The sequence below is a fragment of the Artemia sp. Qi Xiang Cuo genome, chromosome 4 (assembly GCF_049724085.1).
Source record: "Artemia sp. Qi Xiang Cuo chromosome 4, ASM4972408v1, whole genome shotgun sequence".
NCBI classification, from domain to species: Eukaryota; Metazoa; Arthropoda; class Branchiopoda; order Anostraca; family Artemiidae; genus Artemia; species Artemia sp. Qi Xiang Cuo.
In genome coordinates, this window is record NC_142797.1 from 81,413,554 (window position 1) to 81,433,313 (window position 19,760).

Below are 19,760 nucleotides of genomic sequence, written 5' to 3' on the forward strand. Positions count from 1 at the left end.
TTATCTTTTTTTTGTACGTATCTTAAAATGACAAAATATCTTTCTTGAATTCACCTCTTGGATACACAATACAGAAATTATAAAAAAAACAAAATTGTAATTTCCCGACTTAATTTGCATGCAATAGATACCGAGAGTTCTATGACTCCTCCCCGCAATTAATTCTAAGGGTTTTATGACTCCTCCCCACAATGAATTCAGATGGTTATAGGAGTTATCCCCCCTAGCCATAGCTCCATTCAACCTTGAGCGAAGGTATAAAAGTTTGATGATGTATGTATTATACAGAACAGATCGGAGAGGTAAAGCTAGGTCAACTCACAATGTCATTCTATCATCATTAACCATTTTCATAGATTGATGTTGTCTCAAATTTATAACAAATTGCCTGAGTTAACAACTCCGAGGGGTTACCTTAACTGATAATCAGTTTAACCCTTTTATTTTTCTTTCTTTTTTTTCACCTTCATACAATCCAATTCGCAAATCCCTTACCCCTAAAAAATGTCCACGTGAAGCTGAAGTGTAATTCCATGCACAATAGAACCTTGACTATTGTTTCATAACATTCATTATAGTGTGCCAACTTTTAAAATGCACATGTCTAAGTATAGTGCCAAAGGTATGGGTTTTCTTGTACGGTTCTTGTATAATTCCATGTGCAATTGATATCAATCGCAAAAACCAGTCTGGTAATCTGCCTTGGAAAGGTGCCAAGGAACGTAACCTAGGCAAATAGCACAGGAGGGAACATAAAGTACCCAAATTCCATAGATACACCCTACTCAGGGGGCATATATGATTCTTATGAAAGGGATGCTCGTTTAAATTTCAAAGAGGGCTCATTTGATCGGGAATTGTAAATTCTAGTTCACTTTTTAAGAGTCAAAGGATATCCGAGAGCAACTAGCCCACCCCCCCCTACTCACCCTTGTTTTCCTAAACCCATCTGATACTAATTTTCAGATAGCCATTTTTTTTTAAATAGTTCAAAGGTCAGATGACAAACTCCGGTGTCGACACAACCCCCCAGGGACGGGGGAGCAGGCATTGTAAGCTGTGTCCTGGGGTCGTATATGGTCCTTATGAAAGGGATACTCGTATAAACTTCAGATAAGGCTCATTTCATTTAAAATAGAAAGTTCTAGTTCACTTTTAAAGAGTCAAAAGATACCGATGGGTAATTAGCCCCCCCCCCCCCTACGCCTTTTTTTCCCCAAACACATCCAATAAAAATTTTGATATAGCCATTTTGTTAAAAATAGTTCAAACAATAATAAAAATTCCGAGGTTGACACACACCCATTTTTCCACTTCGATATTAATACTTTGATACCAGTTTGGATACTTTGATCAAGATTTGATTTTTTTTTAAGTTTTGCTTTGGAATAAGGAATTTTTAAAAACTAGAAATTTCGCAATCAAAAACGAACAAAAGCTAATTAAAGAAACTTTCTGAAAAATAAGTTATTCAAAGAAAATTAAAGGCCATTTTAATCTTGTGCTCAGTAGAAACAAATACCTGTTAAAATTGAAACTCAAAACAACCCGAAATTATTATTAAAGAATAAATGAAACCCAAAACGAACAGAAATTAAACAAACAATCGCAGCTAAAAACATACAACAAGTAATAATATAAATGAATAAATAGATATTAAAGCGAGTAATACTTAGATGAATATGAAAATCAAGCTTAAAATGAAAAAACTTATTTCGCTATTGAAGTATAAATGAAACTTAAAACGAACAGAACCTAAATGAACAATCAATGCAAATAAACATACAATAGATATTAATGTTAATGAATGAATAAATCTTTAAACGAGTGAAACTTAAATTGAATATGCAAATCAATTGAAACGAACAAAAATCACTACAAACAAGAGTTACTGCGTCATTGCGTCATTGCTTCAAGAGCTACTGCGTCATTGGCGCTTTACTGAAAACTATATGCGTCTTGAACAGTTTTGGAAACCATAAAACAACATCAAACAATCGTAGCAAAAAACATACAGCAAGTAATAATATAAATGAACATATTTAATGCATAATGATATTAATTGTTGAAACGTCCATCAGTTCAAGAATTTCTTTCACTGTAATTTTATTTTTATTTTCAATGCTGTAAGGACTGGAAAAGAAAATATTTTTAATATAATTCGTTTTCAGTTAAGCGCCAATGACGCAGTAGGCTTTTTGTTTTTATTTACAGATAAGGAAGGGGGCAGTATCCAAACTCTTGTTTGTAGTGAAACTATATTCGCCTTGAACAACTTTAGAAAGAACTAATAAATTAAACTGAATATTTGATGTATAATGATATTAATTGCTGAAGGCTCATCAGTTCAAAAATTTACTATAATTTTGATGTTTATTTTCAATATTAAGTAGAAAAGAAAATATTTGCAAAAAAAAAATTCAGAAAAGCACCAATGACGCATTACGTTTTAGACTTTTACAGTGAGAGAAGGAGGCGATACCCAAACTCTTGTTTGTAGTAATTTTTGTTCGTTTCAAGCTTGATTGGCATATTAAATTTAAGTTTCACTCGTTTCAAGATTTATTCATTCATTTAAATTAATATCTATTGTATGTTTGCTTGCATTGATTGTTTATTTATTTTCCGTTCGTTTTAAGTTTCATTTATATTTCAATAGCAAAATATTTTTTTTTCATTTTAAGCTTGATTTTCATATTCAATCTAAGCATTACTCGTTTTAAGATCTAATTATTCGTTTATATTATTACTTGTTGTATTTTTTTGCTATGATTGTTTATTTATTTTCTGTTCGTTTTGGGTTTCACTTATTCCTTAATAGTAATTTCTGGTCGTTTTGACTTTGAATTTTAACACGTATTTGTATCTGCTGAACTTAAGTTTAAAATGGCCTTTACTTTTCTTTGAAAAACTTGTTTTTCGGGAACTTTTTTTTTAATTAATGCTATAACATAATCAATAAGGTTTGCTGTCTTACCATCACGTGAATACTATGTTAACTTATGAGCCATTTTATGACCAAACACCGTATTGATTATAACTAGATTGTTATAGCAACAAAATTGCAAAAGTCTGTATCCATTACTGTTTTCATTTCCTACGCCAAATTTACCTGGAGTAAGATACCATCTATCTATTTCTACCGACCAAGGAGTTAAAATCTCCTAGTAAAAACATCATATTTCTACCTGGGACCCTGTCTATTCGCTTCTGTAACTGTAGGTACGATTCATCTGAATCACTAGTATCTCCGTCAGTCGGTTCTACAGGGGCATATACTACTATAACTGATACCCTGAACTTGTTGGTCATAAAATGAGTAATTAGTATTCTATACGTAATAAAAATATACGAATATAGAAGTTCGTTACGTAACGTCGGAGCAAAATTTCGAGAAAACCATTTAGCGAAAAAATTTAAATTAATATGCAAATTTTTTTTAATTATTCATGTACGGTGAGCCAAAATCAAAGCTGCATTAATTCAAAAACGTTCAGAAATTAAATAAAAAAAACAAGTTTTTTTAACTGAAATTAAGGAGCACCATTAAAACTTAAAATGAACAGAAATTATTCTGAATATGAAAAGGGCTGCCCCCCCCTTACTGCCTCGCTCTCTACACTAAAGTTTTTTTTTATTGTTTTAAAAAGTAAAGTTGTGAGACAGAGTTTTTTATTGTTTTAAAAAATAGAGTTGTGAGACAGAGTCAAACTTTAGCGTAAATAACGAGGCGTTGGGGAGGGGACAGCCCCTTTTCTATACGGAATAATTTCTGTTCGTTTTAAGTTTTAATATCGCTCCTTACTTTCAGTTAAAAAAAACTTGTTTTTTTTTATTTAATTCTAATGAGAGAGAATGATACACAAAAGAAACTTTATTCTGGAAGCAATCTCCCTGAAATACGAACTGAAAGCAAAACCATATTCAAACGAAAGAAAAGAGTGACACTGACACTTAAAATGAAGAGAAAATTATGCTATGAGAGGGAAGTTGTTCCTTAATTTTTCTTAACCTTAAATTCTGATTTTTTTTTTCAACAAGACTTAAATAATAAAGGCTTTAAAACAATAAAACAATAGTAATCGTGGATAATTTTTTACGATGCCTCTCGAATAAAAGAGTTCATTTCTTTTATTCATAAAAGTTCTAGTAAAGTATTCTTAAAAAAAAAACACTTGTAATCAACAGGTATGTTGTAATCAACATATACTATTTCCTTGCTTTTTTGGTCTGTGGTTCTGTCACGATAAAAGAATATTTGAGACTGAACTGTAACTGTTTTGTTTTTTTAACTGTAACTGTTTTATTTGATTAATTCAAAACAACAAAAAATATATACCCCCAACAGAGAGCAGAGCTTGTGAAATTGGGTATTAATAATAAAAAACACACACAAAAAAAACAAAAATCACAACAAAAAAAAACATTTTCTCAACATAACGAAAAGAGAGAAAGAAAAAAAAACCTGGTGAAAAAAACAGAACAAAACATAAAGAAAACAAACGCTGGATAAGTGGGCATGGAAGAATATCCCAACATGAGTAACAAATATAAAAAAAAAATCATAATAATAATTATAAAAATTCTATTCCACCATCAGAGAACATATAATTTTAATATTTTCTTCTTTGAAACTGATATTTGCCGAAATGAATTTGAATTCTATCTTTCAACCTATATTTATTTGAAATAAACGGTATTTGGTATCTAATTGAAAATCTAGATCTTTCACAATTAACAAAGGAAATTCGATATGTTCCAGAACACCTAAGAGCCGAAGAAGGGGTCAGAATCAACTGAAAGTTAAAGTAGTTATTCTAATGAGAGAGAATGATACAAAAAAGAAACTTTATTCTGGAAGCAATCTCCCTGAAAGACGAACTGAAAGCAAACACCATATTCGAACGAAAGTAAAGAGTGACATTGATACACAAAATGAAGAGAACATTATCCTACGAGGGGGATATCGCCCTTTAATTTTTCCTTACCCTAGATTTTGACTTTTTTCAACATGACTTAAAGAATAAAAGCTTTTAAACAATAGTAATGTAACATAAATTTCATACAATTTTTCACGATCTTTTAGAACAAAAGAGTATATTTCTTTTATTCTAGAAAAATTCTAGTAAAATATTCTTTTATTCTAGTAAATAAAATCGTTAAGAAGTATTCTTGGGCCAACTCTTTTCTTGGTAATCATAAACGACCTAGGGGACAATCTTGTGAAAAAAAAACCACCACTTTGCGGATGGCTCAACAAAAAAAACATCAATCGCAAAAGACGAAGATCCCAGTGAACCCCACAAGGAGCTTTAGGCTGACCAGGAGAAAAATGAAGCGTGGGCAGATGCATGGCTTGTAAGTTTTAACGCATCGGACACGAAAGAGCTCCTAATTTCTAAGGCACGTAATATAAGGGCTCATCCTGATTTTGTCTTCAAAACAGAGACAATAACGCGAGTTGATACGCTGCACCTACTTGGAGTTAATTTTTCTTCGGATCTCTCATGGACTGATTATCTCAGTAAAATTGGATCGTCTTGCTACAAGAAGTTAGGAGTAATCCAAAGATACAAAAGTCTTCTCCCTGATGATTCTATTCTGCCACTTGTCACTTCGTACATCAGACCTGTCATGGAATATGCATGTCCTCTCTTCACTAGTGCACCAAAAAGCCACATCACTCCACTCCAACATATTCAAAATAGAGCAGTGCGTGCACTAACCTTTGGCAACACGAAAGCTAACACGAAACCCCACAGTTGATCCAGGAACGTCTCGATGTGGCGTCCATGTCGGTTTTCTACAAGTACTTGTATAACCCTCCATCAGAGGAGCTATCGAAGCTTGTTCCTGATAATGTAAGCCCTTGCGATCACGTCGCCATAGTACAGCTCGTCAGGATTTCCTTGAGCAGGGTACTCCCCGCCAAGAATATCTGAAGACGATTTTTTCCTGGCTATCGGTTGCCACATGGAATAGATTGCTGGCAAAGATAATCCCGGAAAACCCTTCCCTTGACGCGTTCAAGAGAAGGTATAACAAATACCTCAGCGTTAGAAAATGAGGTAATTACCAAAACTAGCCGCAAATCATCATCTGTATTTAGCCGTGAAGCATGTAATAAAAAAAAACACTTGTAATCACCAGATGGCTATACTTTTTCCTTGTTTTTTTTTTCTTTTTTGGTCTCTCGTTCTATCATGATCAAACAAGATGTGTAACTAAAAGTTAAAGTAATTATTCTAATGAGAGAGAAGGATACATAAAAGAAACATTATCCAGGTAGCAATCTCCCAGAAATACGAACTGAAAGCAAAAACATATTCAAACGAAAGTAAAGAGTGACATTGACACTCAAAATGAAGAGAAAATTATCTTATGATTGGGATGTAGCCCCTTAATCCCGCTCCTCATCCTATATATAGACTTTTTTCAACAAGACTTTAAGAATAAAAGCTTTAAAACAATAGTGATGTAACAGAAATTTCAAATAATTTTTCACGATACCTCTAGAATAAAATAGTTTATTCCTTTGGTAAAAAGAATGTCTAAATTAAACACTTTCAGTCACCAGGTGGCAATACTTTTTGCACTCTAAGTTGATTTTTGTGAAGTGCCAACCAAGCTTACCGTACAGACCAGAGAGCTGAATTATCTTCATGTAGTAAATAGTTTCTGTTCATTTTGGGTGTCAATTTCATTCTCAAATCTAATTTGTAAATAAAAATGTTTTTTATAATTCATTATTTGAGAATTTGAACTATACATCATGTTGAGTAGTGTTCCTTTAGAAATAGTCTCAAAAGGCGATATTCACTGTTTTTTGTAGCATTGTATTTAAAAAAAAGTAACGCAAAATTAATGTAGAAAATAAAAAATTTTGAGATTGTCATTTTGACATTTACTGCATCGGGAGAGCTTAATGTTACGATCTTTTATAACACTCAGCTTTGGCTGCAAAACTATAAACGAATCGATAACTATCCTTATATGTTTTGAGGCTGATTAACAACTATCATATAACGGATGTGTAAATGTAGGTGCCACACATAAACATATACTTTGAATTCGCCTAACATTCCCCTCCTTTTCTTTAACCAGGATAAAGGATAATCAGAAGCATGCTGGAAAATATAACTCCCTTTTATTGACCAAAGTGTCAGACCAACGTAAACTTCAAATTCTTAACTAACTCACTTGAACGTTGACGTACATGGACTAACTATAAAACATATATACAAACAAAAAGTAAAGTCACCTCTCTCGCGGGCCAGTGAGGATGCCACCAACAAAGAGAATGACAATCTAAAACTTAATTTAACAGTATCCAGCAAGTAAAATCAATGAGCAAAGAATAATTCAGCTAGTATGATGACTCATTGGTCATGTTGTGATCATTTACATTGGTCACGTTGCTCTTGGTCATATTTAAGCTGCAAAAATTGATGAATTTAAACCACGAGTGAAAGTAGTTTGTACGTATGTAAGAACCGTGACCTAAATCTGATAAATTGGGCCGCAGGCCCAACAACAACTATTGTTGATTCAGGCTCGTTTTATGTGCTTAGTCCTTCTGTCAGGCCATGAGGTGGTAGTACTGTCATTATACACACGAATATTATACTTTTCTTACACGTTGGATCATTATAGCCTCACAAAAAGTTTTGGTCATTCATCGCGTCCATTTTTGTTTTTGAAATCTAGAATATTAAAAAATCAAGAACACCGCTCGAGGGCTAAAGACAAATGATCTACAGCTTATATCAAAAAAGGAAAAAAAGATGTTATTATATTATTCCCCTAAAATTCTATATCGTCTGTGACTTACGTCACAAGTGTTTCTTTTTACATTACTGAATGTGTTGTAGATTTTATCTAAATTAAGCATTAAAAATGTTTCATAGCTTATGAACAAGAAATTCACATATTAAGCGTAAATTGTGCGATGTACTTAAGCAACAGATGCAAAATAAAAATCAAAATATAACTGTAGATTGATTGCGTATGTGAAATGTCGGTTTCATAATATTCAAAGTAAAGATGACACTTATTATGTCTGCTATCCTGCAAAAGAGCCCAGCATGTCCTGTCTTCCCCTTTTGCCTGGACCACCAACTAATGACAAAAAAAAGTTGTCAAACAAATCATATCTGTAAGGAGTAAAGAGTAATTATTAATTTCAATTACCTGTGCTGGTTGCAGTGGCCACTTGATCCTCATTTGGTGCTAAAATAGTGACCCCACTGTTAACAATAGGCGTCTCGTCAGTCTCTGGCGCTAGTACAGCCAGTCCAGGTAAATTTTCATTTGTGTCTGATGGTGATGGAGCTAAGTACACAAGAGAACCCGGAAATTCGTTTGATCCAGAACCACTGCTGCTGCTGCTGCTTGGCCCATTACTTGAAGAGCTACTTGTTGATGACAGAGCTAGAAAACCAGTGAATTTTAATTTGTAGATTTAGTTACTACAGTTTCGTCTCTTCATTATCTAGTTTTTTTTTTGTATATGTCTTTTGTCTTCCCCTAAGCCAGTCTCTTAAATCTCTTCTCTCTCTCTCTCTCTCTCTCTCTCTCTCTCTCTCTCTCTCTCTCTCTCTCTCTCTCTCTCTCTCTCTCTCTCTCTCTCTCTCTCTCTCTCTCTCTCTCTCTCTCTCTCTCTCTCTCTCTCTCTCTCTCTCTCTCTCTCTCTCTCTCTCTCTCTCTCTCCCATGCTTCCTTTTTGTCTCTAATTTCTTAACCCTTAATATTGCTGACTATATAAACATATTATATATATATATATATATATATATATATATATATATATATATATATATATATATACACACACAAAAACACACATATATATATAATATATATATATATATATATATATATATATATATATATATATATATATATATATATATATATATATATATATATATATATATATATATATATATATATATATATATATATATATATATATATATATATATATATATATATATATATATATATATATATATATATATATATATATATATATATATATATATATATATATATATATATATATATATATTTATATACTTTCAAAACTTTATGATAAAGCAAGGACTCTTATTAAGGAAACTAACCGATCTTCACTTAAACCCTTGCTTGATTTGAAATCTCTCTATTTTCTTTCTTGTTCTTCTTTCATCTTTTTAGAGTTGCACGGCCATCTTCCTGCCGCTCTATGTAAGAATTAAATAAAAAAAAACAAGTTTTTTTTACTGAAAGTAAGGGACGACGTTAAAACTTAAAACGAACAGAAATTATTCCGTATATGAAGGGGGCTGTCCCCTCCTCAACGCCTCACTCTTTACGCTAAAGTTTTTTTATTGTTTAAAAAAATAGAGCTGTGAAAAAGTCAAACTTTAGTGTAAAGAGCGAGGAATTGAAGAGAGGACAGCCCCTTTTATATATGGAATAATTTCTGTTCGTTTTAAGTTTTGACGTCGTTCCTTACTTTTAGTTAAAAAAAACTTGTTTTTTAATTTAATTCTTGAACGTTTTTGAATTGATACACGTTTTGATTTTGGCTCACCGTACATGAATAATTACAACAAAATTTGCATATTAATTTTACTTTTACTTGGTTAAATGGCTTTCTCGAAACTTGATTAATTTTATTTACGAACGTTTTTATTAGTAATAAATATACGTAATTTACGAATTAACTTACGTAACGAACTCCTATATTCATAAATTTTTAACACGCATATTAGGGGGTTCGCCCCCTACTCAATATCCTGCTCTTTTAAGCTAAAGTTCGAATTTTTTTCCAATTCTTTAAAAATTACCCCTTAATCACAATCAGTTGATCAGTTGAAATCAGTGGAAAAACTTTTTTTTTATTTAATTTCTGATCTTTTTTCTTTAATAATGCTGGGAAATCCAGCGCCTCCTTCAAAGCAATGTCCCTTCCCTCCATGAAAACTTCCTTCGTGGAAAGATCCTCCCATAAAAAAAAATAAAAAAAAAAATAGACACGCATCTGTGATCTTTCTTCTCGCAAGAAAAGCAAAATTCCACATTTTTGTAGATAGGAGCTTGAAACCTTTACAGTAGAGTTCTCTGATACGCTGAATATGGTGATGTGATTTTCATTAAGGTTTTATAATTGTTAGGGGGGGCTAAACTTGATGAAATTTATATATTTGAATTCAGCATTGAAATCTGATTCTTTTGATGTATCTATTGCTATCAAAAACCCGTTTTATAGAGTTTCGGTTACCATTGAGCCGGGTCGCTCCTTACTTACAGTTCGTTACCACGAACTGTTTGATATATCTTTTGTTTCTGATCAATCGACTTATCATCTGCGCACTTCCAGCAACTTACAGATTCCTCATACTCCATCAGTGAGGTCTGACTTCAAGCCTTTGACAACTTCCAACACGATATGGAATACCCTCACAGAGTCTGCACGAAGCTGCCACTCGTTTGGTATGTTCAAAAATTATTGTTAGGGATTTTCTAGCTAGAAATTAAGTTTTTTTTTCTTGTGTTTAGTCTCTTAAAGGTGTGAATGTATGATGTTCAAAATGTTTTTGTTTTTTATATATTTGTTTCATTTTTGTTCCACTCCTTTTTTTTCTTTGCCATAGAGCCTTACGGGGGAGTTTATATTGAAGCGTAGTTTGTTGAGTTTATTGATTGAATAAAATTGATTGATTGATTGATATATATATATATATATATATATATATATATATATATATATATATATATATATATATATATATATATATATATATATATACTTTCAAAACTTTATGATAAAGCAAGGACTCTTATTAAGGAAACTAACCGATCTTCACTTAAACCCTTGCTTGATTTGAAATCTCTCTATTTTCTTTCTTGTTCTTCTTTCATCTTTTTAGAGTTGCACGGCCATCTTCCTGCCGCTCTATGTAAGAATTAAATAAAAAAAAACAAGTTTTTTTACTGAAAGTAAGGGACGACGTTAAAAATTAAAACGAACAGAAATTATTCCGTTTTTGAAGGGGGCTGTCCCCTCCTCAACGCCTCACTCTTTACGCTAAAGTTTTTTTATTGTTTAAAAAAATAGAGTTGTGAGAAAGTCAAACTTTAGCGTAAAGAGAGAGGCGTTGAGGAGGGGACAGCCCCCTTCATATACGGAATAATTTCTGTTCGTTTTAAGTTTTAACGTCGTTCCTTACTTTCAGTTAAAAAAACTTGTTTTTTTTATTTAATTTTTGAACGTTTTTGAATTAATACAGGTTTTGATATTGGCTCACCGTAAATGAATAATTAAAACAAAATTTGCATATTAATTTTACTTTAATTTGGTGAAATGGCTTTCTCGAAACTTGTTTAATTTTATTTACGAACGTTTTTATTAGTAATAAATATACGTAATTTACGAATTAACTTACGTAACGAACTCCTATATTCATAAATTTTTAACACGCATATTAGGGGGTTTGCCCCCTACTCAATACCCTGCTCTTTTAAGCTAAAGTTCGAATTTTTTTTCCAATTCTTTAAAAATTACCCCTTAATCACAATCGGTTGATCAGTTGAAATCAGTGGAAAAACTTTTTTTTTATTTAATTTCTGATCTTTTTTCTTTAATAATGCATTTCTTTAATGAATATAATCCTATATTCATAAATTTTTAACACGCATATTAGGGGGTTTGCCCCCTACTCAATACCCTGCTCTTTTAAGCTAAAGTTCGAATTTTTTTTCCAATTCTTTAAAAATTACCCCTTAATCACAATCAGTTGATCAGTTGAAATCAGTGGAAAAACTTTTTTTTTATTTAATTTCTGATCTTTTTTCTTTAATAATGCTGGGAAATCCAGCGCCTCCTTCATAGCAATGTCCCTTCCCCCATGAAAACTTCCTTCGTGGAAAGATCCTCCCATATAAAAAAAAAAAAAATAGACACGCATCTGTGATCTTTCTTCTGGCAAAAAAAGCAAAATTCCACATTTTTGTAGATAGGAGCTTGAAACCTTTACAGTAGAGTTCTCTGATACGCTGAATATGGTGATGTGATTTTCATTAAGGTTTTATAATTGTTAGGGGGGGCTAAACTTGATGAAATTTATATATTTGAATTCAGCATTGAAATCTGATTCCTTTGATTTATCTATTGCTATCAAAAACCCGTTTTATAGAGTTTCGGTTACCATTGAGCCGGGTCGCTCCTTACTTACAGTTCGTTACCACGAACTGTTTGATATATCTTTTGTTTCTTATCAATCGACTTATCATCTGCGCACTTCCAGCAATTTACAGATTCTTCATACTCCATCAGTGAGGTCTGACTTCAACCCTCTGACAACTTGCAACACGATTTGGAATACGCTCCCAGTGTCTGCACGAAGCTGCCACTCGTTTGGTATGTTCAAAAATTATTGTTAGGGATTTTCTAGCTAGAAATTAAGTTTTTTTTTCTTGTGTTTAGTCTCTTAAAGGTGTGAATGTATGATGTTCAAAATGTTTTTGTTTTTTATGTATTTGTTTCATTTTTGTTCCACTCCTTTTTTTCTTTGCCATAGAGCCTTACTGGGGAGTTTATATTGAAGCGTAGTTTGTTGAGTTTATTGATTGAATAAAATTGATTGATTGATATATATATATATATATATATATATATATATATATATATATATATATATATATATATATATATATATATATATATATATATATATATATATATATATATATATATATATATATATATATATATATATATATATATATATATATATATATATATATATATATATAAAAAAAAAATATATATATATATATATATATATATATATATATATATATATATATATATATATATATATATATATATATATATATATATATATATATATATATATATATATATATATATATATATATATATATATATAATATATATATATATATATATATATATATATATATATATATATATATATATATATATATATATATATATATATATATATATATATATATATATATATTATATACATATATATATATTTCCGTATTGTAAAATTATCATAAAATAAAAACTCGGTAAGAAAATTTATAAAATATGGTAAAATTTGTAAAATGAGGTGCTCCCTAGGATATACAAGGTAAAATTTGTGTTTTAGAGTTGTCCTGCAGCTACAAGGCCAGTTGAGCATTGCTTTGTAAGCATCACTTGCAGCTTTTAATGAAATGTTTGATGCTTATCTGGTATAGCGCCGACCTTAAATTCTTCATATAAGTAGAATCGGGAAAAACTCATGGCAAAAACCCATGATTGCAGTACAGATCGCATTCATTCAATACAGATGGCAAACTAAATGAGTTTCACACATGGTCAGAAAAATCGATTCTACATAGGTTCTACTTAAATGAAGAGTTTGAGGTCAGCACTATAACAGATAAGTACCAAATGTTTTAATGATTCTGATTTTCCTGGACTTGAAAAATATAATGCATTCATCTATAGTTTCATCAACTTAATTAATTGTCTAGGGTATCCCTTTGGTAATGTTGTGCATAGACCTCTTGGACAGTGTCTGATTTCCGACATCCATTGTGCAAAAAAAAAAAAAATAACAATCAAATTTACCATTATTTGGGAGCAAACTCAAATTATTCATTTTTTTTTTTTTAATTTAAACCTAAGAAACGTTATTCTAGCAGCCTTGCATATTTAAATAGCCGTATTAAGCCACATTCCTCATTTCATGTACAAATTATTTTCTTTTTATAAAAGTACCGAATACAAATAAAAAAGAGATTTGTAACACTTTGATGACTTTGATTAACTAAGCACTGGATCATAATAGCAGAACATTCAGTCACTTTCACAGTCATTGAGATTATCTTCAACAAAATTTGCTTGCAAATCTAGCTCCTCTCCTTGAGACTTAGATTCTGATTTAGGTGACCGTGCCTGTTCCACCCCCCCCCCCCAAACAAAAGTCTTTGGTACGGCCATGAGAATTATATATCAGTTTATCCCCCCCCCACTCTCCCCTAGTCTCTCCCTTATAGCTAATTCTATATTTTATGGGGGTCCGTAAAATTACTGTCTAATACGTAAAATACCCAATTTTACCGTGACCAATTTTACTAATTACAACACTACTGACTACCCACGAAAAAAAAACTAGAACAGAGAGGCAAGCACAATAAAAAAAATCTAACCAATCAGGAGGAGAACAAAAAAAAATACGAGGACATTAAGAACAAAAAAAAAGGAGGAGAAAAAAACTATATTAAATTATCCAAATATAAACATAATTTTCACTTCTTTCAAAGGCATTAAGCAGGTGACATTCTTAAGCTGATTCAGACACAGTTTTCAGGCAAAATGAGCAGGAATCGGGGGGGGGGATGAAATGTGATGTGACACACATGAAAAAAAATTCGATCTTCAAATCCCGTAACGGATTGCTAACGGAACTATAATGACTGATGTTTTAGCTGCAGCCTAGTAAAGAACAAACCGTGCCCAATAGAAAAAAAAGGATTAAAAAAATGGCTAATGAAATTTTATTTTTTATTTTCAGCAGATTCAGGAACGACAACTATTACCATGTTTATTGAATGACATTGAAATTGTTCACTGAAATTATAATTTGGAAACCAATTAAAGGGGAATTTCGGTAAATAACCTGAAAATCCTTAAAAATGACGTGGGATCCAAACAAAAAGTTCACTATTGGAACCGCCATTACCAAAAACACTACAGCTCCCTGGCTTGAAATATAAGGAAAATCGCTGTTTTGCATGGATAACGCGGATGTATCCTCTTTTTTCACCTTCTCCACTGCTGGTGGGGCACTGGAACATCATAAATAGCTGTCTGATAGCTATTTGACTGTAAATTCCTATGTCTGAGTGCTTTTTGTGCACTACAACATATTACTAAAGAAAATATAATTCTTAGAAAAAGGGAAAAAAAGGCATCTATATAGTAGAAAAATAAAAGACATACGACTAAATTAAACAATTATAGAAGATTTTTACAATGGAACAACCCAAGAACATTTTTGAGCTTTCTCAATATTCCAAGATTCCTTAATAACTTTATTTTAGTTAGACCAATGCCTGTGTGCTGCCTGAAGGAGAAACTTTCATCGAGAAGAATGCCTAGGAACGGGACATATCGGTCGCTAGTTCTACTGAGAGAACCAAACGAAATTTAAATTTTTCAAACCTGAGGGCAAGCTTAAGAAATTCAGGAGAAAATCAGAAAGCTTGAAACTCCGCCATATTCAGGTCTAGGTAATTATCTTGAAATCATAAAATTACTCTCTGAAACAAAAAATTCAATTTGATAATGATCACAGGCTTTGTTCCGACAGCAGTGCCAGGGATACTGTCGCCAGCGAGGACCACTAAAGTTTCCTCAAATATTAACGAAGATATACATTTGTGTTCATGGAAAGATTTGGGGGATAGATAATGCAATAAACTGTTGGTGTTTTGTTCATAGTCGTAAAAATAAGATTACTAACTTCAGCTAAGAACAGAGCTGGCCCTAGAGCTGAATCTTGTGGGACACCAAACTTATCTTCAGACGGTGAATAGAAAAGAGGGTCCATAGAGATTACCCTTTGGGACAAATAGGAATCAAACGAAGTGATAGAATTTCCTCTGATGCCGTAATGAAATAACTTAAAGAGTGAAATTTGAACAGTTAGAGAATCAAAAGCTTTTCGGAAGTTCGAAAATGTGGTGACAGGTATGAGACCAGATTCAACAGCCAAATATAGATAATTTAAAAGAGCAGCAGATGCTTCTTAAGTTGAGTGCTTTGCTCAAAATCCAATTGAAAGTCATAAAAAAATCCTTTGCTCTTAAAAACGAAAATAGACGGGAAAGCATAGCGTTTTCAAAAATGTTGCTAAATGCTGACAGTAACGATATTGGCCGATAATCAGTAAGCTGGATAACTCCAAGGCCAGCCTTTCAAACAGTTCTTGGTAACGAACTGTAAGTAAGGAGCGACCCGGCTCAATAGTAACTGAAATTCTGAAGAAACGGAATTTTGATACCAATAGATACATCAAAACAATAAGATTTTTTTGCTAGTTTCAAATATAAACTTAATTTCATTAAGTTTAATCTTACCCATCAAAAGCTAAGAGCCTGGAAATTTGCCTTATTTTCAAAAAAAGCTGAAAACACCCCTAAATATTGATAGAATTTTAATGAAAATCACATCGTCAGATTCAGCGTATTAGAGAACACTACTTGACTCTTTCTCACAACTCTATTTTTCAAAACAATAAAAAACTTTAGCGTAAAGAGCGAGGCGTTGAAGAGGGGACAGCCCCTTTCATATGCAGAATAATTTCTGTTCGTTTTAAGTTTTAATATTGCTACTTACTTTCAGTTAAAACTTATTTTTCATTCAATCCTTGAAAGACAAGTTCAATGACCTGATATCAATAATAGCTTCTCAGTATTGGTTGAATTTTCTCAGTAGGCGGGCATTTTTCAGCTGCTCAAACCGCGAACGGCTAAATACATACAATTGTGTACAAATAAATACAGATAATAACATATACCTATAAAAATAAATATAGTTCATGAAGGTAAAAGCAAAGTGGAAATGCAGTCAAAATGTGTTAGCTAGAATTGTTCTTCATATTATGAAGTAAAAATTGTTTCCTTAACAGGTTTCCTTCTCAATAGTCCAAATTCTAGACCTTTACTGTTGCTTGCTTCAAGAAAATAGGCACTGTTGTTAACCAGAAGAAGGAATATGAAGTAGATTGATTTTTGGTTATTTAAAAACTTCATGGTCTAAATTATATCAAAAGACACATGCATATTCAAGTAAATACAATTATATGCATAAGGATCTAATGCCCCCCGCCCATCTTAAACTTACCGAAAAAAGTAGCATCTCTAATAGAAAAGCTCAGTCCTGGAAGACTTGTGGGATTCCCAGAAAAGACTGGTTTTGAGGTCGATGTAATTATTGTATTGGCAATAACAGTTCCTGACAGTCTTCCTAAACTTGGACCTTGTCGGAAGGCTTTTATATAAGCATCTTCAACTCCGTTTGACATCATTTTAACCTGAAATATTTAAATCCTTTTCAGTAAAGTACTGCCCATTTTATGAACAGAGTTTTCTTTTATTCTGGTCTTCTAAAACACTAAACAAACTTTTCAATCGGTGGGTATTTGAAATTCAAACAACCTCAGAAACACAAAAATGATCGATATCTCGTTTTCTTTTTGCAATGAATTCTCTCAGAATTACGGTGAGCTGTTAGTAAAAGTATAGTGAGGAATTCAGATTCCCAGTTCGTTATTTCTCCTTCCGTTTTAGTTGAACATTTGCCATTAAATATTTTGAACTTTTAGTACAACAAAATTAAACATTTATTCGGTTAAGAATCATAAAAGAAGATCATCTCAATTACATTATCAAATATTTTTAGCGTTCTAAATATTTAAATTTTGTGTAGATTAAAGCAGGATTTTCGTATCAGAGGCAACGCTATAGCGTTGCCTATAGTAAAGGCAATACGGCTCCAGTGTTTTATTATTATTATTATTATTATTATTTTTTCCCACAGGCACTTCATATGGAAGGGGTCGTCGTATAAACTTCAAAGGGTGTTCATTCGATTGGAAATCGAGAATTCTAGTGCCCTTTTTAAGGGTCAAAAGTGATTGAAAGGCAACTAACAAACCCTTTCACGCCCACCATTTCCCCAAACACACCCAATAAAAATTTTGAGATAGCAATTGTGTTCTACGTAGTTGATTTCCAGATAGAAATAATGTTTTTGAGGAGGACACTCCCCCCACAGCCCTCAGGGCACGGGTTTTAAGCCATGCCCTAGGGGCATATAAAGTTTATATAGAAAATTTTGTCGTAGAAACTTCAAAAAGGACTCATTCGATTGGAAATTCAAATGGGTAGTGCCCGTTTTAATAGTCGAAAGTGATCGGAGGGCAACTAACCCCCCTCTCACGGCTACCTTTTTCCCAAACATATTTAATCAAAATTTTGAGATAGGCATTTTGTTCAACGTAGTTGAAAATTCTGGAAATTAGGTCTTTGAAGATAACACCCCCCCCCTCCCAAAGGCTCTCAGGGCAAATGTTGTAAGTTATACTCTGGGGGCATATAAAGTTTTTATAGAAAGCGTTGTCGTAGAAACTTCAAAAAGGCGTGATTCGATTGGAAATCTAAATGGCTAGTGCCCTTTTTAATAGTCAAAAGTGATTGAAAGGCAGCTAACACCCCTTCCACGCCCACCATTTCCCCAAACACATCCAATCAAAATTTTAAGATATCCATTTTGTTCAACGTATTTGAAAGTTCTGGAAATTATATCTTTGAGCAGGACGCTCTCCCCACAGTCTTCAGGGCAAGGGTTAGAAGTTTTTGCCCTTGGGGCATATATGGTTATAATGGAAGGAATGCTCGTATAAACTCCAAAAAGGGTTCATTTGATTGTAAATTGAAAGTTCTAGTTCACTTTTAAGCGTTACAAGATATCGGAGGGTAAAAACCCCCCCCCCCCAGCCCTTTCTTCCCAAATGCATCAGATAAAAATTCTGAGATAGCTATATTGTTAAAAATACTTCAAAGATCATACAACAAAACTTCCACTGTCGGCACTACCCCCTAGGGCATGGGGGCGGGCGTGGTAAGTTATGCCCTGCGAGAATAAATGGTTCTTATGGAAGGGATGATCGTACAATCTTCAAAGAGGGCTCGTTTGATTGGAAATTGAAAGTTCTAGTTCACTTTTTAAGAGTCAAAAGAGATTGGAGGGCACCTCCCTCCCCCCCTCCGCGCCTTTTTGCCTCAAAACCATCCAATAAGGACTTTGAGATGACCATTTCTTAAGAAATAGTTCAAAGACCATACAACAAAACTCCGGTGTCAACCTAGCCTCCCAGAGCCCGAGGGCAGGCATTGTAAGTTATGCCCTGGGGGAATATATGGTTCATATGGAAGGGATGCCCATAAAAACTTCGAAGAGGGCTCATCTGATTGGAAATTAAAAGTTCCAGTTCAGTTTTTGAGAGTCAAAAGAGATTGGGGGGCCACTAGCCCCCCCCAGGCCCCTTTTTCCCCAGATACATCCGATAAAATTTTTTAGATAGCCATTAAGTTAAAAATTGTTCAAAAGTCACATAACAAAAACTCAGGTGTCGAAACAACCCCCCAGGGTCCGGGGGCAGACGTTGTAAGTTATGCACTGGGGGCATATATGGTTCTTAAGGGCATAAAGGGATGCTCGTATAAACGTCAGAGAGGGCTGATTTGATTGGAAACTGAAAGTTCAAGCTCACTTTTTCATTGTCAGAAGAGATCCGAGGGCAATTAGCCCCCCCCCCCCCAAGGCCTTTTTTTTCCAAACCCATCTGATGAAAATTTTGATATAGAAATTTTGTTAAAAATAGTTCGAAGGTCGAATAGAAAAACTCTGGTGTCGATACAACCCCCCAGGTCCCGGGGGAATGCGTTCTAAGTTATGCCCTAAAGGCATGTATTGTTCTTATGAAAGGGATGCTCGTATAAACTTCAGAGAGTGCTCATTTGATTGGAAATTAAAAGTTCTAGTTCACTTTTTAAGAGTCAAAAGATATCCGAAGGCAACTAGTCCCCACACACTCTTTTTTCCCCAAGCCAATCCGATAAAATTTTTAAAATAGCCATTTCATTTAAAGTAGTTCAAAGGTCAGATAAGAAAAGCTCCTGTGTCG

General features: G+C 32.9%; 1 protein-coding gene across 1 annotated transcript in view; it reads right to left on the reverse strand.

Annotated features, from left to right (window-relative positions):
* Positions 1–19,760, reverse strand: part of LOC148953503 (uncharacterized) — a 146,229-nt gene that overhangs the window by 27,817 nt on the left and 98,652 nt on the right. The window contains exons 9-10 of the mRNA XM_089088573.1: positions 16,916–17,105; positions 8,191–8,430 (exon numbers count right to left, since the gene is read on the reverse strand). Coding sequence (XP_088944699.1) covers positions 8,191–8,430; positions 16,916–17,105 — 430 coding nt within the window. The remainder of the gene's footprint in view (positions 1–8,190; positions 8,431–16,915; positions 17,106–19,760) is intronic.